The 27784-nt window shown below is 51.9% G+C and overlaps 1 protein-coding gene and 1 non-coding gene across 9 annotated transcripts; both read right to left on the bottom strand.

Annotated features, from left to right (window-relative positions):
* Positions 1-641: 641 nt before the first annotated feature.
* Positions 642-22235, bottom strand: RBCK1 (RANBP2-type and C3HC4-type zinc finger containing 1). Of its 8 annotated transcripts, none has more exons than XM_075563839.1 (13): positions 22184-22235; positions 21510-21599; positions 20489-20633; positions 10351-10444; positions 10049-10247; positions 9002-9123; positions 8703-8876; positions 7978-8138; positions 7674-7785; positions 5059-5238; positions 2667-2765; positions 2309-2452; positions 642-1161 (listed from the first exon to the last, which is right to left on the bottom strand). In XM_075563839.1, exons 2-13 carry the CDS (start codon positions 21529-21531, stop codon positions 1081-1083), a joined length of 1533 nt encoding a protein of 510 aa, XP_075419954.1. In that variant the 5' UTR covers positions 21532-21599; positions 22184-22235; the 3' UTR covers positions 642-1080. The 8 variants fall into 8 exon arrangements, with proteins under 8 accessions (XP_075419954.1, XP_075419958.1, XP_075419959.1 ...); XM_075563843.1 differs by having other exon boundaries at positions 20489-20630; positions 22184-22234; XM_075563844.1 differs by lacking the exons at positions 7978-8138; positions 22184-22235 and adding an exon at positions 21964-22162 and having other exon boundaries at positions 10049-10085; positions 10210-10247.
* Positions 22236-26141: 3906 nt separating this feature from the next.
* On the bottom strand, positions 26142-26304 carry LOC142423724 (U1 spliceosomal RNA). Its single transcript, XR_012779324.1, has one exon. It is a non-coding gene; the product is annotated as a U1 spliceosomal RNA (small nuclear RNA).
* Positions 26305-27784: the final 1480 nt, after the last annotated feature.

Below are 27784 nucleotides of genomic sequence, written 5' to 3'. Positions count from 1 at the left end.
AGTTCCTTTCCCAGGGGGCGGGCAGGCTTTCCCCTTGAAAGCTCAAGCCCAGATTCTGGTGCCTGGAGACAAATAGATGCTGATGGCCCACCTCAGGCCTCTGCACCTTGTCAACAGAAAGGCAGTCCCAGTGAAAACGCACAGAAGGGGCCTCCCAGGGCCCTGGCTGCATCACTGACCGGCAGGTTTAAAACAGGCTGCGAACCCTCCCCCTCAGAAGCAGCCGTGACAGCTTACGTTAGTGCTAAGATACCCGTCCCCAGCTCTGGAGGCCCTGGGAGGTCAGAGCAGGCAGCAAGCCTCACCACCTCGTCCAAGCAGACTGCTCACTCTCCCGGCTGCCGTGGGGTTTCTGTTCTTCGCCAGCACCACATCCCTCTGGTCTGCCTCGTCCCTGTACCGCTCTGCTGGAAACCCTTGACACACGGCAAGTCCCCTGTCTAGGCCATGCTGACGCAACAGCACCGCCTCCTCCCAACTCAGGCCTGTCTGCCCAGGTGTATCTGAGCAGACTTGAACTTCCTTCCAGGTGCGTTAACTGTTGACACCACTCAGGGACCCCTGTGAAGAAGCACCAGCTTCCTCCCCCGAGGTCCTCGCCATGACCATCTCTCACACCCTCAAGGACACATACGTGCTGCTTCCTGGAAACCATTTTAATTCACTCACACAGTGACAGGGAGGTGTTGACACTGGATCTGCTGGGCTGAGCTTTAAAACCAGCCTGACCGCACTCCTGGCCCCCTGCCGGACCAGCAGCTGCTCCTGGAGACCCTGGGCCTTGGGCCGCAGAGAAAGAGGACAGTCACAGCAGGGGCAGGGCAGCTGCAGACTTGCTCAGGGGGCAGCGGATGAGAGTAGTTCTGAGCGGTGGGCCCACCAAGGCCTCTGGCTGGGTCAGATGGAGCTGGTGGCCAGGGGGTCGAGGAGCAGTCCAGCGGTGAGTCCCAGGGAAGGACAAAGGCACTGGGCAGCACAGGGGCCTTGCCTCTCAAAGGCCACAGGACCCATCTCCGCCGAGCCGAGGCCACACTCCCAGTCCTACCTCACAGTTGGTGTGGGGACGGGACCACCCTCAGCTCAGTGACAGTTCTGACAGCTGGGGTGGCAAGGAATCCCATTCATCCTGCAGCGGCAGCCCCCAGTGGTGTCTCCAGGGCCCTAGGGGATGGGGGCAAAAACACAAAGAGTAATGAAGACAGAGGTCCCTGTGCTGCCCCAACATGTCCCCACAGCCCTGGTTTCTAAGGGGCTTGTGCTAAGCCTCACTTGGTAGTGTGGGCTGTCACCAAGGTGAACTCTGGGCTCCCACCCAGACCCAGTGCCGGGCAGGACCTGTTGAAGATGCCCCAATCCAGGGACATCCCCTAATGGTGCCAGCTGCCATTTGGGGGGCACTCACCCTATGACGGACCCCCTGCTGAGAAACACTACATGGACTGTTTCCAACAACAACCTGAGAGAGGTGTGCTATCCTCCCCTCACAACAGCAGACACAGAGACTCAGGGACTCCGATCCACGCCGTGTGTGTGTGTGTGTGTGTGTGTGTGTGTGTATGTGCGCGCGCGTGCGCGCGCGCCAGGGCTAGAGGCCAGCCCATTTCCGAGTCCAGACTGGATCACTCAGCACTGCGCACCAGGGCGTAGCCAGCCGTTTCAGGCTTTGCTGCCCACACTGCATGCACTTGGCGGGGCGCAGGCCCTGTGAGGCACCAGCGTGGCTGTGCACCAATAAGGTGCCGTGCGTGGCAGTGGCGGATCAAACGTGCAAGGGCTTGTGTCCAGGAAAACACAGGCTCGGAAACCCCACAGAGGGTCATTGTGAATCGGAATCAACCTGATGGCAGTGGGCGTGGTGCTGTTTTTAATAAGGGCACCAAAACTTCATCGTTTTGTCAGTTGTTCAAACCACCAGCTGGCGCCTGTCTCTGTCATGGTCGTGGCCTTGCTCTGTCTCTGGTCACTGAGCCCTAATCAATAACACATGCACCTCCCAGGGAGCAGGGTGGCCCAGTGCTTAGCTAGGAGGTGAAGAAGGGGCCTCAGGGCCTGGCAATCTGCTTGTGGGAGGTCTCAGCCTTGAAACCACTGGGGAACAGTTACTCTTCGTGCAAAGTCACCAAGTCAATTCTGACTCATGGTGACCCCACAGTCCAGGATAGAACTAGCTGTTTTCTTTGTCATTGTAGAAAGCCCCTTCTTTCTCCCATGGAGTGGCCGATGGTTTTGAACTGCTGAACAACTCCAGAGCAAGGCCCTCAAGGCCAACCTCCCCACGCACCCTGCACCCTCCACTGCAGGAACTCACCCTGGGGCCCCACCGGGGGCCCTTGGTGACCCAGCAGATCTCGGTGTGGCAGAGGGTGCAGCGGATCCAGTCACAGCCGTCCTTCTTCTGCACGACAATCTGGCACTGCGGGCAGTGCATGGCCTCGCCCTGCTGCAGCATTGTCTGGCCGGCGGGTGGGTGGGTAGGGCACCGGGCAAATGGTGAGCCAGGCTGCCACTCCCTGTCCCCCCCCCACCCCAGGCTGATTGTCTCCTGACTACCTGTCCCACGACCCACCTGCCCTGCATGGTGGTGACAGCCGGAAGGGCCGAGTGAACCATGGCCTTTATGAGCAACACCCCTGGAAGCCCCCAGAACCACCCTGGTGCAGCCCCACCTTCAGCATCTCCGTGGTCTGCCGGGCGGCCACATCATTCTGCGCCCGCAGGGCCAGGTCGTCCTGGTACTCCCTGCAGTTCATCCGCTCGTGGATGGCCTGCAGGGAGGGGGCTGGGTGAGAAGCTGGTGGCAGAGCAGCATCGACTCGAGCCTCCTGTCCCCAGCTGTGGCCACAAGCAGGACCCTGCCTGGGAAACTAAACCAACTGCCCAGTGCACAGAAGCTGACACCAAGGCATGGGCCACCTGTCAGTGACATCGGATCACAGCACATGGTCAGGCACCAGCAGGCACACGAACCTCAAAACAACCCCCAGGTGTAGTCCCACCAACCCCAGCTCTGAGACACAGGCTGTTTCAGACTGCGCGCCAGGCACCTGCCCACTCCTGATCGCTGTCTCAGGGTTAACACTGAGGATGGGAGCCAGAACCCAGCTGGACTGGGCTTGAGGCTGACCCAGTCTGTGTTAGGGCCAGAGCTCAGCTTAAGATGTGGGAAGGCAGGTCTGTCTAAATAAGGCAGGCTGGATGAACAATATGGAGGAGAAAACAACGGGACCAACAGTTCCGGGGAGACATGGGAGAGGGGGAGGTAGGGAGAAATGTAGTGGTGCTAACAAACCCAGGGACAAGGGAACAACAAGTGATCCAAATCGGTGGTGAGGAGGGTGTAGGAGGCCTGGCAGGGCATGATCAAGGGTAATGTAACCAAGAGGAATTACTGAAACCAAAATGAAGTGGGACAAGAGGAAACTCAAAGGAAATAGAGGAAAGATCTAGGAGGCAAAGGGTATTTATAGAGGTCTAAATACAGGCATGTACATATGCAAATATATTTATATATGAGGATGGGGAAATAGATTTATGTGCATATATGTATAGGTCTAGTATTAAGGTAGCAGATGGACATTGGGCCTCTACTCAAGTACTCCCTCAGTGCAAGAATACTTTGTTCTATTAAACTGGGATTCCATGATGCTCACCTTCCTGACACAATCACTGAAGACAAAGTGGGTACATAAGCAAATGTAGTGAAGAAAGCTGATGGAGCCTGGCCATCAAAAGATATAGTGTCTAGGGTCTTAAAGGCTTGAAGGCAAACAAGTGGATATCTAGCTCAGAAGCAACAAAGCCCACATGGAAGAAGCACACCAGCCTGTGCGATCATGAAGTGCCAAAGGGATCAGTTATGAAGCATCAAAACAAAAAATCATTTCATTGTGTGCTCACCTACATGATACGATCACTGAAGACAAATGGGTGCATAAGCAAATGTTGTGAAGAAAGCTAATGATACCCGGCTATCAAAAGATATAGCATCTGGAGTCTTAAAGGCTTGAAGGTAAACAAGCGGCCATCTAGCTCAGCAACAAAGCCCAGATGGAAGAAGCAAACCAGCCTGTGTGATCACAAGGTGTCAAAGGGATCAGGTATCAGGCATCAAAGAACAAAAAAATCATATCATTGTGAATGAGGGGGAGTGCGGAGTGGAGACCCAAAGCCCATTTGTAGCCCACTCTGCTTATAGCTTTACTTATGGAAGGGTCGCAGGGAGGAGACCAGCCAGTCAGGGTGCGATATAGCAACGGTGAAACATACAACTTTCCTCTAGTTCCTAAACGCTTCCTCCTCCCCACTATAATGATCCCAATTCTACCTTACAAATCTGGCTAGACCAAAGGATGTACACTGGTACAAATAGGAATGGGAAACACAGGGAACCCAGGGTGGATGATCCCTTCAGGACCAGTAGTGAGAGTGGCAATATCAGGAGGGTAGAGGGAGGGTCGGGTGGAAAGGGAGAACCGATTACAGGGATCTACATGTGACCTCCTCCCTGGGGAACAGACAACAGAAAAGTGGGTGAAGGGAGACGTAGGACAGTGAAAGATATGACAAAATAATAATTTATAAATTACCAAGGGTTCATGAGGGAGGGGGAAGCAGGGAGGGAGGGGAAATGAGGAGCTGATGCCAAGGGCTTACATGGAGAGCAAATATTTTGAGGATGAGGGTAATGAATGTACAAAGGTGCTTGACACGATTGATGTATGTATGGATTGTGATAAAAGTTGTATAAGCCCCCATAAAATGATTTTTTTAAAAAAAACAACAGACGGGGTTAGTGAGTCGGGCTGTGACCAGGGTTGGAGTTCATGAGAGACCAGGGCTGGGGCTCATGCTTAGTCAGTGTGGGCAGTGGTTCAGGCTGTGTGGCCAGGGCTCCGGGCTCAGTATGGAACGGGATGTACCAACTGTGACTGAAGCTGAGTTTGGGGCCTAAAACACCCAGCCCTATGCCACCAACTCCAGGCAGGTCCCAGCCCCCCTCTCAGAACAAACACTGACGAGCAAGGCGCACAGGTGACCAGGGGCTTGGGCCCACCCCACCTTGCAGAGCAGGCAGTTGATGTGGAAGCACACGGGGCAGGTGAACTCGTTGACGTCGTCCTCGAAGAAGCACCAGCCTTTGCAGTCGGGGGTCTTGCAGTGGTAGCTGAGGGCGCTGCGGTTTTCCGCGATGGAGACGCTCAGGTCCAGGAACCGCTGGTAATCCTCGGGGCTCAGCAGCTGCCCACAGAGTGAGAGCGGCTCCCTCAGGACTCAGAACCCAGGGTTCCCTAGGAAGCCCCGCCCAGCCCCAGATGCTCTCCTGTACAAAACTGACCCCACTCAACAACAGGGGTCATCAGAGACCTGCAGATGGAACCTAGCAAAGCACGGGGTCCTTTAGGGGGCACCCCGCCGTACGGTATAGCCAAAGGAAATGGCGCAGGAGGAGGAAGAGGCAAGCTGCGAAACAGAGTGCCTAAGGGAAGGAATCCGAACAGAATACACGAGTGGGAATCATACAAACGCCATTGTCTTCCTGCAGCCCCCTCGGATACCACAGACAGCTGTAATCATCTTTGAAAAATGATTGTAGCCAAGCAGCAAAGCTGCTGTCTGTCTCTCTGCTGGTTACAAGGAAGTAGAAATGGTGCTAAAATTTTGTATCTCATTTGAGTGGTGGGTAGGTGAGCTCCATTCATCAGAACACATCTGCGTGTTCAACTTTACTGTGTGCAAAGAATACCTTAAAAAGTTGCTTTAAAAGAAAAACGCAGAGGGGAACAGGACACCGACCTCCTGGGACGGCGGGTGGAGGTTGCATGGTGCCCACACTACTCTGGTTCTGTGCGGGTCCTGAGATGGCGCGGTGGGTGTTGCAGAGAGTCCTGCTCATGTTCTGTGTGGCTTCAGCAGATGTTTTAGAAGAACTGCTGCCCAGGTACTCTGCTGACCTATTCCCCCTTCTCTGTCATATTTGACTGTCCTCTAAGGCCTGGGTCAACATTCTGCTCCCAGGGAAAGCTGGGTCCTGCAGTCCCATGGCCTGCACTCTGACCCCATCACAATGTGGACCACCATGTGGAAAATCAAGGAGCATCAAACTGCCTGCATCTCTCAGAGCCTCCCCAGGACAGAGAGCGGCCTCCAAGCCCCATAGGTGACGAAGTCAAGGAGCAGCTCTTGGTGAAAGGACTGGAGTCCCAAAGTTCTACACCATGAGCCTCTCCTTCCCCACTGAGGCATAGCCCAGGACACATCAGTGAGGCTGGGGATGGGGACAGGGAGTGAGAAACAAGGGCATAGGCTCCTGAGAGAGAGGCAAAAGTGATGGGGACCCATGGGGGCTTGTGCATGTGTCTGAGGGGTCTCCTATTTGGACCTCAGCCACCTCCAACCCTGCCTCCATGTTCTGGCCTACGAACCTTGGCATGCCCACATTGGGGAAGGCCTATTCCCAGCCCTTTGGAGATCATACATCAAACAGGATGAGAGCGTTGGCGCAACTGGAACAACGTGGTCAGTGCCACCAAGTTGCAACACTGGAGCTGTGCTGGCACAGTGACGCAGGGGCTGCTAACCTCAATGACCCAAGTTCGAAACCACCAGCCGCTCCTTGGGAGACAGATGACGCTTCCTACTCTGGTAAAGATATACACGGGGCAGTTCTACGCTGTGTCCTACAGTGCCATCACTGTGATCCAATGGCAGGGGTGTCACTGTGAAAACTGGGACCAGCGTAGGTTTAGCTGTCGTGGTCTCCACAATGAGCGAAAATAAAAACCATGACTCAAGGCCAACAGCTTTCCCTTCTAGAGAAGGGGAAGGGCTGCCTAAGAGAACACGCTAAGAACGACATCGGTAAGACCACGACATTGATAGCGTCAATAAGAGCAAGGGCGCATGCGCGAGTGCACACATGCACATACAGCACCGAGGCAGACCATTGCGGCCATGCTTGCCCACCCCAAGCCCTTGGGTCGTCCCCTCCCACACAGAAGCAGAGTTTGAAGCAGAAGCACACAGCAAGGTGGCCAGCAGCAGTCATGAGACAAGCAGAGACCTGGCAAGTGCATGTGCCCTGGGGTGCAGGCCCTGGACAGCCTGTCAGTGGACTAGACCCATGAGGAGAGGCCAATTGCAACCCGCGCCTCTACCAGGCAGCCAGAGAGGGTCAGAATCATCCAGCTAAGCCCAACCCAACCCACAGAACCACGAGCTCAGCAGTGGCCGTTTGCTTGGAAGCCACTGAACTTGTGGTGGTTTGTGACACAGCCAGAGCCAACGGCTACATCGGTTTACACGGAGTGTCCAACACATCTCTCCAAAGGCTGCATAGGGATTCTCAGCAAATATTGGCAACCGGGAAAGAGAACTCAAACAAACCCTACCCTAAACCAAAATGAGAAACGGCGGGCAGAGAGAGGTGCAAGTCACACACCAGGCCATCTGACCCCAGAAGCTCCCACTCCCACGCCCTCTGCTGCCCCTCCCCTCCTTCATGGCAGAGGTGATTATTCCCAGCATCCTCCACTTGCTGGCCTGTTCACTCTGTGGGTCCCCAGCACCCTACAGAGAAGTCTGGGGTCAGCTCTCCAGCCAGGTCCTGTCTGCCCACTCAGGGCCCCATGCCCTGGGCCAGGGACATCCCCACCCGCCCTGGGGCCAGGCCTTACCGCCCGAATCTCCCTCTCCAGCAGCTTGCCCGAGCAAGAGTAGGTGTTGTCAATGAAGGGGCAGGAGACCTCCGCCTCCGGGCTGTTGCGGATGGTGCCCTGCAGGCACTCCCTGGGGAGGGGCGGGGGGCGGAGTTAGCACAGCCCAGCCCGCCCCCTGCACGGCAATGCCTGACCCCGCGGCCTTCTCAGCCACTAACAGTGGGCTACTCTGGCGACTCCCCCTTCCTGCCTGCCAACCCCTCACCAAGGCCGCCAGGTCTGTCCGCCCCCTCCTCGGGGGAGGGGAGGGGCTGGGCCGCACCTGCAGAAGGTGTGCAGACACTCCCGCAGCACCACTGCCTCACCGGGCCCCAGCGCGGAGTAACACACGGGGCACTCCGCGGGCTCGGTGTTCAGCACCAGGCTCCTCTGGTCCAGCTGGACGTGCTGCAGGTAGTTCCCCTCCTGCTGCTGCTGCTTCCGCTGGGCACAGGGGGCGGGGCAGGGGTGGGGCGGGGGTGCATGGGGCAGGTCAGACCGGGGGTCTGGTAAACAAGGGACCCCGGGAGGAGCAGCTGGGTTGGGAAAGGAGGTTGCAGCCCTCAGGTCGGGGGTCAGAAGGATGGAGGAAGGGAAAGGAGGCTAGGGACCTGGTGGGGAGGTAGTGGGGAATAGAGGCTGGAGCCAGAGGCCAGGGGCAGGGCCATGTCAGGGTGACAGAGGTCAGAAATCAGGAGTGGGATCCTGGTCAAAGAGAGGGGGGCAGGGCCGAGTCCAAGGGGAATGCGGCTGGGATGGGGGCATGAGATGACAATGAGGGGACACTCAGGGTTTGGCATGTGTCGATAGCTGTGTCGTAATTGGGTGCATCACAATGTGGGGCAGGACCACTGGGGGATAGGGCAGGAAGTGGGGTCAACCCTCCAGGAAGCCATGGAAAAGGGTCACAGGGGAGGTCGAGGTGACTGGGGGAGATGGGGTCACAGCTGGGGACATTCAAAGGCCAGCAGAGGAAGATGCTGTGGGGAGGAGGGGTGGTACACTCACCTGCTGGTACCTGCGCAGTGCCTCCTCCTCGCTGGCCAGGCGCGCCCGCTCACCCTCATCAGGCTGGTGGGAGGCGGGCACCTGGTAGGTCTCTGGCCGCGCTCGACAGCACATTTCACAGCCAGGCCTGGTAGGCTTGTTGATGAAAGTGCACCCAGGGCACTGCCAGCCCACCTGGGGGGGGCAGGGCAGCTGTGAGGGCAGGGGCCCTGCAGGGTTGCGGGGGGGGGGGGTATGTGGGGAGGACAGAGAAGGCAGGGAGGAAAAAACAGGGCTTCAAGCCAATGGAGGGGACTTACCGGCGGGGGCTCAGACGTGGCTTCTGGTTGCCCCCGCCCCGGTTCCTGGGGTGCTCCGGACTTTGAATCAGCGGGCTCCAGGGGTCCCCTAGACTGCAGTGTGAGATCCTTGAAGCCCAGATCTGCATAGAGGTCAGGGACTGGAGGACCCATGTGTGGGCCAGGCCCACCCCCCTCACTGACTCCAGCTCCCATACTGTCCTCCTTGGAGAGCCCATCGGTGCCTGCTGGGTGCCCTGACTCCCAAGGGCCAGGATCCCTGCGCCATCTATGGACGCTCATGGGCGTCAAGATCCTGCCCAGAAACTGGCTCTGCCCACATGCGGAGTCTGAACGCACTCAAGAGGAACCCCCAGCAATCCCAGGCTGTGGCCGGTGCACACGAGCGAGGGAGGACAGGACTAGGAGCTGTCTGACCCATTGCAGGCCCAAACCACCACGTCCAGGGAAGCATGAGGGGCCAGAGGTGGGAGGCGGCCAGACAGGAGCTGTGTGCCAGGCCTTGGCCAGCAAGGGCATTTGTGAGACAAGAGTAACCAGCTCCACATCCATGTTCATGTCTTGAAGTAAACCTTTTTCATTGGAGGCACACACTGAGGTTTTCAGAGAGTGGGAGCACATACGCAGACGTTACTCTCAGAAGACTACGCCTCGAGTGAGAAGGGCAGGCCGTGAGTCAGGGAAAATGCTACCATTTGGGGACTCCGGATGAAGGGAATTCCTGGTTTCGATTTGCAACTCTTCTGTAAGTCCGAATGTCTCAAGTAAACTTTGAAACGTCAGTGCAGTTATCCTCGTCATCCCCAAAGTTCTGAGGCATGGGCACGGGAATAGACTTGCCCAAAGCCCCACACCCGGCTGGTGGATGTCTGAGCCAGGCTTGATCTCAGCCCCTCAGCCCTGAGGGTCTCCTCTTCCCCAGTCTGGATAAGGTCTTCTGGGTAAGGTCCTGAGCCAGCCCGTGGGCTTTGTCCCCTCTTGCCCTATGACCTCGGGTGAGTCCTGGGTGGTGGTGTTGGGGGAGCGGGGGTGTGCTTGGACACGAACCTTCCAGCATCCGCAACTGCCGCTCCCGCTGCAGCTCCTGGGGATTGAGTGAGGTGTTGGAGGCTGACAGCAGATAGAGGTAGGCGCTGTCCCCATCCCGCCGCACCCCGTGAGAGTGCAGCGTTTCCTGGTCTCTGGTCAGCCGCTGCCCAATCACCCACCTCTGCAGAGATCGTGGGAAGCCGTAGTCCAAGAATACCTAACAGGCGACACCAAGTGAGGGTGCTGGGAGGGGGAAGCCAGGGCATGGTGGGAACACCAGGACGAGCCTCCCACCGGCCTCCTGACATCTCCCCACTCACCATGTCCTTGAGGGAGGCCACCGTCATGTCAGGGCGCACTGTGAGCCAGATGGTGACGGTGTGCGTCTGCGCGTCCTCCACCCTCACCCACAGCCTGTCGGAAACCCAGAAGGACAGGCCAGCCTCAGCCACCAGCTGTGGACACATCCACATTTACACCAAGGTCTACCCACATGCCACCCCCACCCTGCGTTAGGGTTAGGGGCCTTCCCAGGCTTCCCTGTTCATTAGAACTCACTGCTTCAGCGCCCCCCCACCCCCCCGAGTCTCAACCAAGACCACAATGGCAGAGTGACAGAATGAATAAAGAAACATGATTGACCTCACGCTGTTTATCAGGGACACACATAGATCCAAGGATCTAAACACGCTGAAAGTGAAATGATGGAAAAGAAATATTCACGTGAATAACAGCCAAATAAAAGAGCGGGCGGCATCGATCCTCCCAGACAACGTCGGTTATGAGGTAGTCTGTGAGCCGAGCTAGAGATGGCCTCCTCACAGTGTGACCAAAGAGTGGATCAAGCAGCTCTGACAATCACAAACCCGCAGGGACTTCCAAAGGTCCATGGGAAAATTCCTGCCGTTTTCCCCACATTGCTTCAAGCCTTTCCATACGCGCTCATATCTGGGCACCGAGGTGTGAACAGCAAGCACTGCCGGGGCTGCAGTGAGAAGCGGTCGACAGTCATCACAGGAGACTTGAACACGCCACGTTCCATCCTGGATGGAGGATCTTGCCAAGATCACCGAGGGAGCAGAGGGTTTGAAGGACATTACAAACCAATGCCCACACCACTCAAAAGGTGCACAAAGTGACACAGAAAACCCACCGGGGTTCTCTACCCCGTCAATGAGAAATCCAAAATGGAAGTTAGGGAGGCACTTGTACTTACAACAGCATCCAAGTAAATGAAATGCCCAAGAACTTGAAGAGCCAACTCACAGTGAGCCTAAAGGCCAGGACTTTAGTCCCGTGCGTTTCCGAGATGGTACTCTCTGTGGGAGTAGAGAGCCCGTCTTTCTCCCACAGAGTGGCTGGTCGCTGCGGGCCACAACCAACTGGATGGCACCTGCCCGTGTAGCTTCAGGAATCAAGAGCCAGGCTCTCTAGCTACCAACACCACCATGTGGCTCCAGGAATCAAGAGCCAGGATCCTGGTGTCACGAGAGGCAGAAAGACCAAGGGGAAAAAGACCAATAGAACAGGATTGAGAGTCCAGACATAAATAAATCCACACATCTGTGCTCACTGATGTTTGATAAGGGCGCTAAGTCTTTTGCTGTTGGTGGGGGGAGGGTAGTTTCTTCATAAACCATGCATAAAGAGCTGGATTGCCACATGTAGAAAAATGAAACAGGATCCATCAATCACTCCACGCACAAAAAGAAATTCACAACACCAAGAGAACGATTAAGGACCGAAATGTGCCAGCAAAAAAACATACAATTCTTAGAACAAGCAGAGGCGACACCATCAGGCCTAACTTGCAACAGAACGAAGGCAGAGAGCAAACCCCCACCAGGCGGATGCTGACTCAGTGTGAGCAAAAGGCACAATAAAATGGGACTTCTTTGAAAATGAGGAGGGCACCAAACAAACAAATGTGCTTGACACAACGGATGGGCGTACGGATTGTGATAAGAGCTGTATGAGACCCAATCAAATGATTTTTAAAAGTGAGACTTCATAAAAAGTAAAAGCTTTTGTTCATCAAAAAAGTTTACCAAAGAAATGTGAAAAGAGAAGTTATCAACTGGGGAAGTATCTTTCCAAACTATGTATCTGACGAGAATCTTTTTTTTCCTGACAATAATCTAACAGCCAAAATGCATATGAAACTTTGACAACGGAACCACAAAGATGATCATAAAATGGCCCTTTCGCTCAAAAGGACATTCAAATGGCCGCGGAGCACATGACAGAGGCAAATCAAAACAACAATGAGGTGTTACTTCCCGGCCACTCGGACTAGTGGAGCCTGCTAGTGTCCTGGGTCACTTCGTGGTCAAGTAACCCAGTTCAAGGTCAGCAGTTCAAAACCACCACCCTCGCTGAGGGAGAAAGATGAAGCTTTCCACTCCTGTCAAGATTTACAAAGATGGCAGTTCTACCCTGTCCCTTTAGGGTTACCTCTGAGTTGGTATTGACTCGATGGCCGTGAGTGGAAAATGGCTAAGATTAATAGTAACAAATAACAGATGTTGTGGAGAAATTATGATCCTTACCCACTGTGAGCAGGAATGTGAAGTGATATTGTCACCATGGAAAAGTGTGTTGGTTCCTCCCAAACGAAAAACAGACCCACCAGAGCACAGCAACCCTCAGGCGGGCGATCGCTCGGTCGGTCGTTGAGTGCTTAGCGGATGGCACCCCTCAGGGCTCTGTCCACCGGCTCTACCACCCCAACCAACCACGCTGCCATCCAGTCACGTCTGACTCACGCCTGACCCTACGGGACAGGGTAGAACCGCCCCCTGTGTGTTCCCGAGACTGTGACTCTTCAGAAGAGTAGAAAGCCTCCTCTTTCTCCCATGGAGCAGCTGGCGGTTTCAATCTGCTGACCTGGTGGTAAGGAGCCCAGAACATAACCCATATGCCCCAGTGCTCCGTCCATGGCTCACAGTGTCCCTAAACTTCCAACTCCTTAACTAGCCAACAAGGCCTCCCTTTTCTTCCTCTCCATCCTCTCTTCCCTTTTGCAACCTGCCAAGGAGCCTGGGGGCGTAGAGGTTACAGGTTAGGCTGCTAACTGCAGCGTCAGCAGTTTGAAACCACCAGCTGCTCTGAGGGAGACGAGGGTTCCTAGTCTGGCAGAGTTCCAGTCTGGGAAACCCACAGGGCAGGTCTGCCCTGTCCTAGAGGGCTGCTATGAGGTGAATCCCTCGGTGGCAGGAAGGGAAGACTCTTCAAAGAGCATTTTAACTCTCTCTGGTTCCCTCACTAAGCCACGCAGGGGTTACGCTGTTGCCCTATTTTACAGATAAAGCAAAGTACAGGCAGGTCACAGGGATTTTGCCAAGGCAAGTGATCAAGAACGACGAGTTATGGTCTGGGAAACCCACAGGGGCAAGGCGGCCCTGTCCCAGAGGGTTGTCATGAGTCGGAGTCAACTAGCTGGCAGTGAGGAGTATTTAGGATTTAAATCCTAACATTTTCAACTCCAGGCAAAGCTGTTTTAAGCACCAATTTCCTCAAGGGTCCTCCAGTATTTGTGCAAGGCTCGAAGCATGGAAAGGCCTAAGGTTTTAAAAAAACAGAAACTGTCATTTTGAGGAATAGAACTGTAACCACAGCCATGTCTACTTAGACCCTTCAGGGAGATTTGCAGAAGCAATGGCTCCATAAAGCAACAGGCAAGAAGCAATGGGAAACTGAGGCACGGTCTCTGGCCATGAAAAAAAGAAGACCACTAAAGTGGTTCACCTGTTAGCTCTAAGTGGACGTGACAGGAAATACGGGAGAGAGGGGAAACCAGGACATAACACCATGCGGAACCGGGCAGTCAGCTGAACAGAGAATGTGGGAGAATCCCAGATGCCGAAAGACCAGGTCTCTGTGTAAAAAGGGAGTAATGGCATTAAAAATAAGAAAATGAAAGAAACTTGAACGATGTTAACCAAATGCTATGTATGAATCTTGGCTAACTTCTGATTTGAAAAAATGTAAAACCCAGTTGCAAAAAGCACTGATGAGGTAACCAGGGAATGTGAATGGACAAGTTGGGTATTGGGGATTTTTCAGGAGCCCCAGTGGTTCGGTGTTCAGGACTCGAGGTATGACACCATCAGCCCCCCCACGGGAGAATGAGGAGGCAGCCTACTCCCAGAAGATGCACAGCCTTGGAAACATGGCGAGTGGTCCAGTCCTCTCGGGTTGCTGTGAGCCAGATCCACTTGGCGATAACACAATTTCTTTAAAACACCAAAGCAAAACTCACTGCCATTGAGTCGATGCTGACTCATAACGACCCTATAGATTTGATTTATTAGAGGATCGTGAGGACATATTTTTAATTTGTTAGGCGTGACAAGGGTCGTAAGGCTATTCTTGCTGTTTTTCGTTCCCAGAGGTACATGCCAAAAAATTATTTATGGGTGAAATGAAATCACAGATGTGCTTAAAAAAAAAAGTACTCCAGGAAACGCCTTCCAAGTCCTTTAGGAAAAGATTTTGAACAATGAAATAAATAATGTGTAGACATGCAGAGACTCCAAAAGTTTTCCATTATTTTTCCACATGACAAGTCTTTGAAATGCAAGAAGCAAGACTGCACGAGTCCCATACCCAAGAGAACAGGAGGAAACTCAAGAGAAAGCAAAGACTGGCTCGTAACCCTGCAAATGCTCCTCTTCAGCAAGATGAAACTTAGGTGCACCTGGTGTCAACTGCTGGCCTTCCATGCAGGCAGCTGAAGTTCAAATCCTGGCCAGCCCCACCTCACTACGCAGTCACCCCCCACCTCACTACGCAGTCACCCCCCCTCACTACGCAGTCACACCCCCTCACTACACAGTCACTCCCCACCTCACTACGCAGTCACCCCCCACCACCTCATTACGCAGTCACCCCGTCAACAGTTCAACCCACCAGGCGCTCCCCAGGAGAAGATGAGGCTGCGTACTTCCAGACAGACGGATGACCCCGGAAGCCCTGTGGTCTTACAGGGCCACTTGGAGTTGGAATCGACGTGAGGAAAGTGGGTTCTGGATGGGACAGACTTGGGAGGGCCCTGAAAGTCAGCTAATGAAAGCCTGCGGCACAGTGCTTCCGTGGATTGCTAACGATGGGAGTGAGGTGTGGGGAGGGGGGACAGCGTTTCCCTGGTGGGGGGCAGGCGCCGACTCGGTGGCAGCTAACGAGACTTGCTTTCCAGGGAGCAGTCCAACCATACTCAGAAGCCTACACAGGCTATTTTAATGAGGTCAGAGTTTGAGACTCCAACTAGTGTCCAAGTGGAGAAGCCAGACTTATACACGAGAGACAACCTGCAAGCTGTCCCGACAGCCACATCACCCACTACAGTCGGGATCAGCAGCTAAAGGGAAGAAGGCAGAAACGGTGGCAAGTAAACCTTGAACCCCAAAATCTTTAACTTGCCAGCTTTACATGCACGGTCATCCGCCTACGTCTGGTCCTAACAGCCAACAGCTTTCCTAAAGAGCCCACATCTGCTGACTAGAGCGCCCCCAAATCTTGGTTTTTAGCTTTTGGGTATGAACCCCTATCCGCAGCACAGCATCTGTGAGGTCAAGTGTCAGCATTTCAAAAGCAGAGTAAACACTTCTGCTCGCAAATCCACCATCCATAACCTGGTGGCTTTTTACCTTATGTGACAGGCGTCTCACCCACAAACAAACAAACAAACAAATAAAATGTGATTTCAAAAATACAGTATGATGCTAACTGCAAGGTTGATGGTTCAAACCCCGACACCAGTGTGGCAGTCACATAAGCTACTGTCAACTTGAAGAAGGGTGGAGTGCAGCCTGTCAATCAGGTCGCAGCTTGATGACCTCACTTGGAAGCACAACCGAAATAAATAGCTCACTGGAGGACAGACACACTCTCTGCTTCATCTTCCTGCTGACAAGTCACATGGAGCTACATTGATGGGGCCAGAGCCCTGGAATTGGAGGAGCCATGCGGAGACCTATGCTGGCACGGAGATGCTTCCACTGCCACTGGATCTATAAGACTGTCCACCCACTGATCTTCCTGCATTTTGCATTATTGCATGTGTTATGTGAGTCTGAAATGGAATTTATAGACTGGTATCGGACATATGGACAAATATTGGACTTATGGACTTGATCTGGACTGGGCCGTTTTCATAATATACAAGTGCTCTTTTATATAAAACTCATATATATATGAGTCTCCTGGATTTGTATCTCTGGTCTACTAATACAGCCAGCTGGTCATGGCACCCCTAAAGATTCAAGGCAAGAAAACCCTCTCGGGCAGTCCTATCTAGCACAAGGGTCCTTGAGTCAGAATCGACTGGAGGGCCTAACAATAAGTGACAGGTGTGTCTGAGGACTTGCCTTCATCTTGTAGTTTAAAGAGAAACAGTTTCCCTTTAGTGCTCAGGTTTAATGTCACAGCTAGTTACATTCTTACAATAATGAGTACAACTCTCAACTCCCTGCGGGGACCCCTCAGCTCAGCTCAGCTCAGCTCAGCAGGGGAGCCCTGAGGAAAAAGCAGGTCTGTGTGAAAGGCCAGAGCTTCTGCAAACGCAGGTGTCCATGCAGCCAGCCTGAGGGGGGACAAACGTAGGTGCCCACGCAGCCGGCCTGAGTGGGGGTGGGGGGGGGGCTGCCGATCCATGAACACCTGACGAGTAGCAAGATGTTGGCTGATCTGGCATACCCAGCTACCCGCCCACTGAACCCACTGCCCAGTGAGTCAATTCCAACTCACAGCAGCCCCAGAGGGCTGAGGAGAACTGCACCATTGGGTTTCTGAGACTGTAAGGCAGTGGTTCTCAGCCTTCCTGATATCACGACCCTTTCATACAGTTCCTCATGTGGTGGTGACCCCCCCCACCATAAAATTGTTGTTGTTGCTACTTCATAACTGTCATTTTGTTCCCATTATGAATTGGGCAACCCCCAAAGGGGTCACGACCCACAGGTTGAGAACTGCTGCTGTAACTCTTTACAGGAGCAGGCAGCCTCATTTTTTCCCCTCACAGCAGCTGGTGGCCTTGAACCACTGACCTTTGGCTAGCTATTCTAACCCACTGTGCCACTGAGGCTCCTGAGGGAGCTACCTGCTGCCATGCCAGGTAATTTGGGGGGTCAAGTGGAGTTCAATTAGGACAGCTTCTATTTTGATAAGAAACAAACCAACAAACCGAAGGCACTATGTGGACTCCATTGCACCCATAGCCACCAGACAAGACGGGGCAGAACTGCTCCATGGGGCTCCTAAGGCCATCATCTCTCCACAAAAACAGAGACCTCACCTTCCTCCCTGGGAGCAGCTGACTGAGTTTGAACTGTCAGCTCTTTAGTTAGCAGCCCAGCACTTGACTCACGGTGACACCAAGGCTCCTCCTATAACAAAACGGAAGCCTAACTCGCTGCCGTCAAGTTGATGCGGACGCGCAGCAGTAGACTGTGAGTGGGCAGCCTCCTCTCTCTCCCACAGAGGCTGGTGGGAAGCCAAGGAAAGGGAAGGTGGGAGATGTGTAGGTTCAATTGGTCACCTTTTGCTGCAAGAACGCACAGGTACTTTGATGTTACTGTGTCAAGAAATAGATGTATATGTATTTTATTTTGACATGAAACGATCAATTGATGCAATCGCTATCAAACACCCAGCTGACAGTTTTGGTAAAAAATGGATGATAATCCTAAAATTCATATCCAAGTTCCAAGGGACCCAAAATGGCCAAAACACTTTTGAAAAAGAACAAAGGCAAAATTTCACACTTACTGAAAAACTGCAGTTGTTCAAACAGTGTGGTACTGGCAGAGGACAAGCATCCATCAACGGGATAGAAATGAGAGTACAGAAGTAAGCCCTCACGTGCAGGTCAATTATTTTTTATCAAGGTGCCAAGAAGATAAACAAAAAGAACTGTATTTTCAACAAAGGATGCTAAGCCAACTAGCTATCTCATGGGAAAGAATGAAATTGAGCCTATAGCTCACACGATACATAAAAACTAGCTCAAAATGAACCACAGACCTAAACTTAAGCGCTAAATGATAAAATTCTTAGAAGAAAATATAGGTCCTAATCTTCATGACCTGGATTAGATTATGGTTTCTTAGCTATGACATCAAACACAACAAAAGAGAACAGATAACTTACACAAGCTCAAAATGAAACTTCTGTACTTCAAAGAACACCATCAAAAAAGTGAAATGAAAATCCACAGACTAGGAAAGAACATATCTGCAAATCATGGTTCTGATAAAGGGTTAGTTCTAGCATAACAAAATATTATGAACTTTTATAATTCAATAATTAAAAATAGCTATTATGAACTTTTATAATTCAATAATTAAAAAAGAAACTCAATTAAGAAATGGATGCAAGCTCTGAATAAGGAACTCTCCAAAGAAGGCCGAGCAAAAGCCAACAGCAACAAGCACACGAGAAGATGCTCGACCTCAGTGTCCACCAGGAGCATGCCAGCTAAAACCACGAGCAGCTCCTGCTCCACACCCACTGCTGTTGCTGCTGGGTGCCACCGCCTGGGTTCCGACTCACGGCCACCCCACAGAAGGAGACACTGCCTGCTTGTGTGCCACGCTCATGATTGCATTCAGACTGTACTTCTTCCAAGGCAGATGGACTCGACCTTTTGACAGACCACAGTACTTTCAACAGTCTTCACCAACATCAGAGTTCAAATGCACCGGTGTTTCTCCAGTCTTCCCTATTCGATGTCCAACTTCCACAGGCATAGGAGGCGACTGAAAATGCCACGGCTTGGGTCAAGTGCACCTCAGTCCTCTAAGTAACCCCCTTGCTTTCCCACACTTTAAAGAGGCGTTGTGCAAGGAGACTGACCTCATGCAAGGCCACACCCACTTGGATAGCAATGCCACACCTTGGTTGTTGAGCGGTTCCAAGCTCCAATTTTCCGCTACTCAAACAACAAGCTCGAAAAAAATTTGCTTGGTGTCTATAACTTTGCTCGACAGTCAGACCAAAAGTCAAACTCAACAAAAACCTGTGCGGGTTGAGAGTCATACCCGCCAAGGACACCAAGGGGTGGCGCTTCCGTCTTGCTCAGGCAACACGTAATGCTTGTGTTAGTGTTAACATTGTCATCATTACAGGGTTTTCTCCCCACTTAATTTGCATACAATAGCATAACCATGGCTCCAAAGAGAGGTGGTGACCCCAGGAGTAGAGCTGAGGAGGGTAATGGTGAGGTGCCCGGCAGCATTAAAGAGAGACCTCATTGTGAAATCTGAGTCAGGTCACCCCTTGTCTGGTTTGGCAGCTAAGTACAATGTGGCCAAGTCGACAATGAAATCAACATTAGCAACATTGGGGGTGATTTCATTCGCATTTCCCTCATGGAGAGAGTCTTTAACAAGACACAGAGCCCACACCATCGAAAAGGCTGAAAGGTTACTGTTAAAGTGGATCCATTAGCAACAACTCCATTCCATGACAATGGTGTGTCCGAGACAGTACTTCCCGAGAAGCCTCCATGCTGAATTTATAAGTGTCCTTTCTGGGCCTCAGAACTAGGGATTTGGTTTCCCATTATTTCTTATGGGAAAAATGCATTCCATTTTCCAACTTTTCAGTATTCCAACATGAATTTGGAGCCAGTTAAGTTCGACAACTGAGGTACCACTGTATTAACTTATATATAAATCATATACATTACATATAAAACTTTCTCTATAGGATGTAGACTGGTACAGATAGGAACTGGAAACAGGGAATCAAGGACAGATGATCCCTTCAAGATCCAGTGGTGTGAGTGGCGATACCGGGAAGGTGGAGGGAGAGTGGGGTGGAAAGGGGGAACCAATTGCAGGGATCTACATGTGACCTTCTCCCTGGGGGACAGACAATAGAAAAGTGGGTAAAGGGAGACATCGGAAAGTGCAAGATATGACAAAATAATAATTTATAAATTATCAAGGGCTCATGAGGAGGGGAGCAGATACGGAAGGGGAAAGATGAGGAGCTGATGCCAAGGGCTTAAGTGGAGAGCAAATGTTTTGAAAATGATGAGGGTAACGAATGTACAAATGTGCTCTACACAATAGATGTATATATGGATTGTGATAAGAGTTGTATGTGCCCCCAATAAAATGATTTTAAAAAACCTTTCTCTATCTAAAAGAATGATAAAGCAAAGCAAATAGCATAAAATGTTTGGAGAATCGGCATAAAGGTACATGAGAATTCCTTGTGTACTTTTCCAAGTCTTCTGCAGTCTGAAATATTCCGAAATGAAAAATAAAAAAATAACTCCTAGCCATTGTTACTATTCCAATTTTCACGTTAGAAAACTCAGGTACAGAATCAGGAAAGGGTTTGCCCAAAGTCACACAGCTGATAAATGGCAGAGGTGACATGGAATGCAACCCCTTTCCCCACATGAACTGTTCTAGAACTACTGGGTCCCACAGTGGCATATGTCCTCACCTGATGTCCTGTGTCCGGGCGACCTCAGGCTTCAGTTGAATATTCAGGGGCGCCCTGTGCTCTGCCAGCCAGATGGCACACTGCACGGCCACCTTCTCATCCCCGCCTGCCACTGCCCGAGTTAGGCTCAGGGCCACCTCTTCTGCTGAAAGCCATAAGGGCAGGAACAGGTTAATACCAGAGTCTCTTTCAAGAATCAGGTGTGAGGGAGGAGGGGAGGTGACCAGGTACCTGTGGCTTACTCTGTATCTTCCTGCCCAACTCTTACATAACCTTCAGCACCCAGCTTGAAACTCCCCTCCTCCGAGACCTTGACATTTTCCCCAATCCAGGCTCAGTGGGGTTGATTTTTGCCCCTTCCTAGTCCCATTCATTCACCCAACACACATCATGATGAGCTCCCACTGTGTGCAGATCAGCTCCTCGGGAACTGGATTTGTCAGTGACCAAGAGGAACGGTCTGACAACGAACAAGTTTAACAAAGGAACAAGCTAAAAAAACTTGGACTGCGGTCCCTGCTCGGGAGATAAACAAGCTCAGGAGGTCGGAAGGCTTCTGAGAGGTCCCGCTGAAGCAGAGGCCTGTGGGAATCCAGGCAGGGTTTGAATCAGGGAAGAGAGTTCAGGTGGAGGGAAGAGCAAAGACAAAGATCTTGTGAGAAGACGCGGTTGGATGAGAAAGAAGAAGGCAGGGAGGACAGTGCTGAGGCCTTTCTAAAACCGCAGGCACGGGGTAGGGGAAATTCTGCAAAGCTGAATGGAGGCACCCTTTGACACTAGCGCGCTCCCTGGTAGGAGGTCGGTCTCCAAGTTCAATGCCCATGGAGCTGGCCCTTGAAAGTCCCAGGATTGGCAAGTAAGTGACTAACTAGACACGTAGAGGAGCCAGGGGCCGTCTGGGGTCCCCAGGGCAGAAACAGGGTGAGGGTGGGGGGCAGGTTGGCACATCGAAGACCCCTGCGGGGGAGGGGGAGGGCGGGGCACGACCGAAGTTCCCCAACCACCTCCCATCCATGCCCACCTTTCTTGGTTTTCTCATCCATCTGGCGCGGGTGGGCCCATCCCCCCCGGCGAGGGCTGCGGCTCCACGAAAATGCTACCTCGGGGTCACCTGGGGGAGGACGAGCGACCAGGAACAGCTGAGAGCCGGCCGAGGGCCCCCCCCTCCCCCCACTCGGGCACGAGCCCTCTCTGGGCCGAGCCGTTCCCGGCGGCAGGCGGGTCGCCTCACGTGACCCGAAGGCCCGGGACGGGGCGCGTGCAAGGGCACGCGTTGGGACCCCCGCGGGGGCGGGCCAGAGGGCAGGGGCCACCGACTTGGGGCCACATCCTCCTTTGGACACTGGGCGGGCAGCTGAGGGAGTCAGAGCCCAGGCCGCAGAGCCCGGCGACCGAAACCCCGCAGAGGGACACCCCACCCCCACCGACCTCTCCCCACCGAGCGACCCCGCCGGCGATGCCAGCCCACCTCGCACCTCTCCCCGGGGGGCCCCGTCCCTCGCGGGGAGCCGGCCGGCGCTTCGGCGGAAGAGAAAGTGATAGTGGCGGCCCCGGAAGTGAGCCGGGGCGGGGGGAGCGGGAAAGGGCACACCCGCCGCCGCCGAGGCCTAGGCCGTCAGAGGCGCCCGCCGCGGGGTCCCGGCGGCCCCCGGCCCGCCTCCCGCCGCTGCCGCCCGCGTCCCGACCCCCACTCACCGCCCGGCCGCGCACGCCCCGCCCGCGGAGGAAGGGGCGGGGCTGCTGGGCCCGGGGCGGGGCTAGTGGAGCCGGGGGCGGGGTCCGGGGCGTGGTTAGTTGAGCCGGGGGCGGGGCCGCGGGGTCCGGCGCGCGAGCTCCCGGCCCCGCGCCTGGAGCCTTTGACCCCGGCGCGGCCATGCCTGCGCCTGTCCGCGTTCGCCGGTGCTGAGGACGCGGCCTCTCCACGTGTCTTCCGAGTCGCGAGTGAAGGGTGCAAGCCCTCGGCCCACCCTTAGACGCCTCTGCGTCCTCCAGGACCCTCCGCCCGCCCTGCATCCCTCGGAGCGGCCCCAGGGAGCTCTGAGCTCGGCAGGTGCCGGGCACCAGCGTCCTCTCTGAGTCCCCGGCTTTCCACCTGCTGCCAGACAGTCTGGTTTAAAAGATAAATCAAAGGGTGTCACCCCTCTGCCCAAACTGCCACTTTAGACTCAAAAGTTTCAGTCCCTGCTGACATACAGCAACCAGCACCCCACCCCCACGCCCATCTCACCGCCATCCTCTCGGAATCCTCTCGCAGGCAGCCACTCAAGCCCCGGGTCTGGCAAGCTCTCGCCCGCTCAGGGCCGGCGCCGGGAGCCCAGGGACAGAATCGATCGTGCTCCTGTTTGTCTTGTCTGCTGTGTGCCTGGTGTCTAGAACAAATCCCTAGCACAATATAGGTGCACAAGGATTGTTTGTTGAATAAATGAACACTTGAATCACCTGGAGAGCATTTAAAACTATGTCCAAAGTTGCATCTCAGCTCAAGTGATTCAGAATATCTGGAAACAGGGAGTGTGTGTGTGTGTGTGTGTGTGTGTGTGTGTGTGTGTGTGTGTGTGTGAAGCTTTCTGGTGTTTATTTGAAAACCACCCCTTTAGACTTCCCCACTGGGTCAGTCTCCTGGTGACAAGCGCTCTGTTTTTTTGTTTGAAAAGACAATTTGATACCTTGATAAAGCTATCAAGGCTTCATCCTAGATAGACGATAGCATTGATTCAACGGTTTCCAAACTCAAAGAAACAGACTTTGATGGTTATCAGCGGTGGGGGAGGAGCTTAGTAGCATCTTGGTTAAGTGTCGTCGGCTGCGCCTCCCAAGGTTCGCAGATCAAAACCACCAACTGCTCTTCAGGGAACACAAACAAACAAAATCGGTTCTTTCTAGTTACAGTCTCGGGAATTCCTAGGGTGGGAATCGATTCTATGGCACTGTGAGTTTGGAGAGGGGGGGGAGGGGAGGTAGAGAAATAGGCTAAGGAGTATTTGGAAGTTAATTTGGGTGAAGCAGAAGACACAATCAACCCTACAGGAGGGATATGGTGAGGGACCCCATCAAAGGGGCAGGAAAATAGGGCACGCCTGAGGGGGCTTACTAAGTTGTTTGAGTTGTTCAGTATAAAAATGACGATCTGATATATGATCTTTCACCTAATTCACAATTTAAAAAAATAAGAAAATATCAAAATTGAGGTCTAATGATTCCTTAGAAGGAACCTTAGCAATCACATAATCTACTTCTATATATATTTGGTTTTTTAACATTTTTATTAGGACCTCTTACATATATAATTACAAGCCATAGTTCCATTACATCAGCCATAGTTGTACAATTGCTGCCATCGTCATTTTCAATATATTTTCTTTCTTTTTTTAATTAATAAGATTGTTTATTTGGAATTGATTTGCTATATTCTTTTGCCTAGATATTCATAACTTTCATTTTACTTATAGCCAAAATCTATTTTTCATAATATGTATTTATATTTATATCAAACTGTTTTTTCCCATTTTAATTATAGGGTTGAGTTGTAAGTGCTGGACTATAAGCTAACTTTTTTTTTTGGGGGGGGGTGGTGGTGGGGGGACTATAAGCTAACTTTAAAATTTTTTTAAAATCATTTTATTAGGGCCTCATACAACTCTTATCACAATCCATACATACATCAATTGTGTAAAGCACATTTGTACATTCATTACCCTCATCATTCTCAAAACATTTGCTCTCCACCCAAGCCTCTGGCATCAGGTCCTCATTTTTCCCCTCCCTCCCTGCTCCTCCTTCCCCAATGAACCTTTGATAATTCAAAAATTATTATTTTGTCATATCTTGCACTGTCCAACATCTCCCTTCACCCACTCCTCTGCTTTCCATCCCCCAGGGAGGAGGTCATACATAGATCCTTGTAATCAGTTCCCCCCTTCCAACCCACCCTCCCAGTATTGCCACTCACACCACTGGTCCTAAAGGGATCATCCTCCCTGGATTCTCTGTGTTCCTATCTGTATCAGTGTACATCCTCTGGTCTAGCCAGATTTGTAAGGTAGAATTGGGATTATGATAGTAGGGGGTGGGGGTGAGAAGCATTTAGGAACTAAAGGAAATTTGTATGTTTCACTTTTGCTACATCACACGCTTACTGGCTCGTCTCCACCCTGAGATGCTTCTATTTCAGAGGACAGCACTGAATCGGCAGCTCCAGGAGAGAGACATATCTGATTGGAGCACATGGAGCAGATGAAGGGGGAAGAGGAGAGAGTGAATCACATCCTGGCCCACCAGGTTGTGAGGACAATGTTCCTGATTAGAGCAGCCAGTCCACAGAGAGGACCACATGGCCGGCCCCACTATGAGACACAACGTCCCTCACTGACCCATGGCCCTACAGGGGACAACATTGGAGACACAGTGTGGGAATTGCACCCCATCTGATCCCACCACGCTGAGGCAAAACACTAAGGGGGTGCAACAGAACAACAAGGGAACAGAGCAGCGAGGTCCCCAGGAAATGCTGAAGGTGGACTTTAGGGCCAGGGCTTGGTCCCCCAACAGACCGGACTGGAAAACACTCCTAAAGTCCCACAAACAATCCTTGAACTAACTACAAGTTTTCCTTTCTTGTTGCGTTTTGTTGAGTTTTTTTGTGTGTCATTGGTTTGTTGTTGTTGTTTTGTTGTATATAGTTGCTTCGTTTTGTTCTGTCTTGTTTTTGTGCATGTTATTATCTCCACAGGTCTGTCTAAATAAGATAGGCTGGATGAACAATCTGGAGGAGAAAACAATGGGACCAAGAATTCCGGGGGGACATGGGAGAGGGGGAGGTGGGGGGAAAGGAAGTGGTGTTAACAAACCCAGGGACAAGGGAACAACAAATGATCCAAATGGATGGTGAGGAGGGTATAGGAGGCCTGGTAGGGCATGATCAAGGGTAATGTAACCAAGAGGAATTACTGAAACCCAAATGAAGACTGAGCATGATAGTGGGATAAGAGGAAAGTCAAGGGAAATAGAGGAAAGAGCTAGGAGGCAAAGGGCACCTATAGAGGTCTAAATACAGGCATGCACATATGCAAATATATTTATGAGGATGGAGAAATAGATCTATGTGCATATATTTATAGGTCTAGTATTAAAGTAGCAGATGGACATTGGACCTCCACTCAAGTACCCCCTCAATGCAAAAATACTTAGGTTCTATTAAATTGGCATTCCATGATGCTCACCTTCCTGACACCATCGCTGAAGACAAAGTGGGTGCATAAGCAAGTGTGGTGAAGAAAGCTGATGGTGCCTGGCTATCAAAACATATAGCATCTGCGGCCTTAAAGACTTGAAGGTAAATAAGCGACCATCTAGCTCAGAATCAACAAAGCCCACATGGAAGCGCACTAGCCTGTGTGATCATGAGGTGTCAATGGGATCAGGAATCAGGCATCAAAGACCCAGAGCAAAGAATCATAATGTGAATGAGGAGGGGAGTGTGGAGTGGAGACCCAAAGCCAATCTGTAGGCAACTGGACATCCCCTTACAGAAGGGTCATGGGGAGAAAGACGGGCCAGTCAGGATGCAATATAGCACTGATGAAACAGTTTTCCTCTAGTTCTTTAATGCTTCCTCTCCCCGCTATTTTTTTTTTATCCCCGCTATTTTTTTTTACAGGGGAGAGCGCGAATGCAGTCCCCCACTACCACAAATTATGCAGTCGAGTTTCCCTCATTTGGGGAAATTGCAGGGTCAGCACATCCGGAGTGCAATGGATGAGCCTCGCCCTGAGAAAATTACCTTTGTGATCATGGTATCTCCCCTGCCAGGTAAGTATTCCCCCACCCACTATCATGACCCCAATTCTACCTTATAAATCTGGCTAGACCAGAGCATGTACATGGGTACAGATAAGAGCTGGAAACATAGGGAATACAGGATAGATAAACTCCCCAGGACCAATATTGAGGGTAGCCATACCAGGAGGGGAAGGGAAGGTGGGGGGAGAAAGGGGGAACCGAACATAATGACCTACCTATAGCCCCCTCCCAGGGGGATGGACAACAGACAGGGGGTAAAGGGAGACACTGGACAGTGCAAGACAAGCAAAAATAACTAATTTATAATTATCAAGGGTTCATGAGGGAGGGAGAAAGGAGGAGGGAAGGGAAAAATAAGTAGCTGATACCAAGGACTCGAGTATAAAGTGCTTTGAAAACGATGATGGCAACATACGTAAAATTTGCTTGACATAATGGATATATGTATGGATTATGATGAGTTGTATGAGCCCCCAATAAAATGATTTTTTTAAAAAGAAAATGATGATGGCAACAAATGTATGTGCCAATGTGCTGGACACAATGGATGGATGTATGGATTGTGATAAGAGTTGTACGTGCCCCCAATAAAATGATTAAAAAAAGATAAGAGACCCAGAGCAAAGCAAGGGCTTTAGCCTCTTTGCCTTCTATTAATTCTGTATCCTAGTTCATCAATCTCCCATTCTGCCACCTGCCAATCCCAGAAGCCCTCAGATTTCTGACCTCGGATTCATTTCCCTCTGCATCCACCATGCCGTGGCCCTCCTGCTTCATCATCCTGCTTTGTATTCCTCAAGGTCCGTAGCTACACTGGTCAGGAGACGCCTCTGATCTACAGGCTTGAACTGAACTGGACTTATTTCTACAACTGTGGGAGCCACTTCTGTGGACACACACACACACGCATCCCTGGTTTTGTGTCTCCAGAAAAGACAACTTAACACAGGCACCAATTTATGGAGCTCCTGGTAGATCACTGTTATTGCCAGATGGTGTGCATAACGGTATTGACCTTGTTATCAGTCAGCACGTGCTGCATTGGGGAAGTTTAGTAGCTTAAGATAACACTTATTATAGGAAGCAAATGTTTTGAGGATGAGGGAAACAAATGTACAAATGTACTCGACACAATGGATGTGTGTGTGTGATTGTGGTAACAGTAGTATGAGCCCCAATAAAATGATATTTTTTTAAATCACACTTATTGTATTTAGTTCAGTATCCTGTGGGTCAGCACGTGGTTCTTCCTCATTGATCTCTCAAGCCCGAGCTGTGGACTGCTACCACTGTCCCACTGGGGGAGCCAAGAGTCAGCATGGGCCAGGAGCCTCTCGGGCCTTGCTCCCCGCTACTGACTCCCTGCCGTGTGGGAAAAGACAGTGCCCTCTTGTGGTTGAAGCTACTTGGACTCAGGGTTTCTGTAACTTGCAGCCCCAAAGCCCCCAACTGAGATATCAGTGTCAAGAGTTCTAAACCACCCGTCTCTCCTCGGGA

This window comes from Tenrec ecaudatus, chromosome 12, assembly GCF_050624435.1.
Source record: "Tenrec ecaudatus isolate mTenEca1 chromosome 12, mTenEca1.hap1, whole genome shotgun sequence".
NCBI lineage: Eukaryota > Metazoa > Chordata > Mammalia > Afrosoricida > Tenrecidae > Tenrec > Tenrec ecaudatus.
This window is presented reverse-complemented; position numbering and strand designations above follow the sequence as displayed.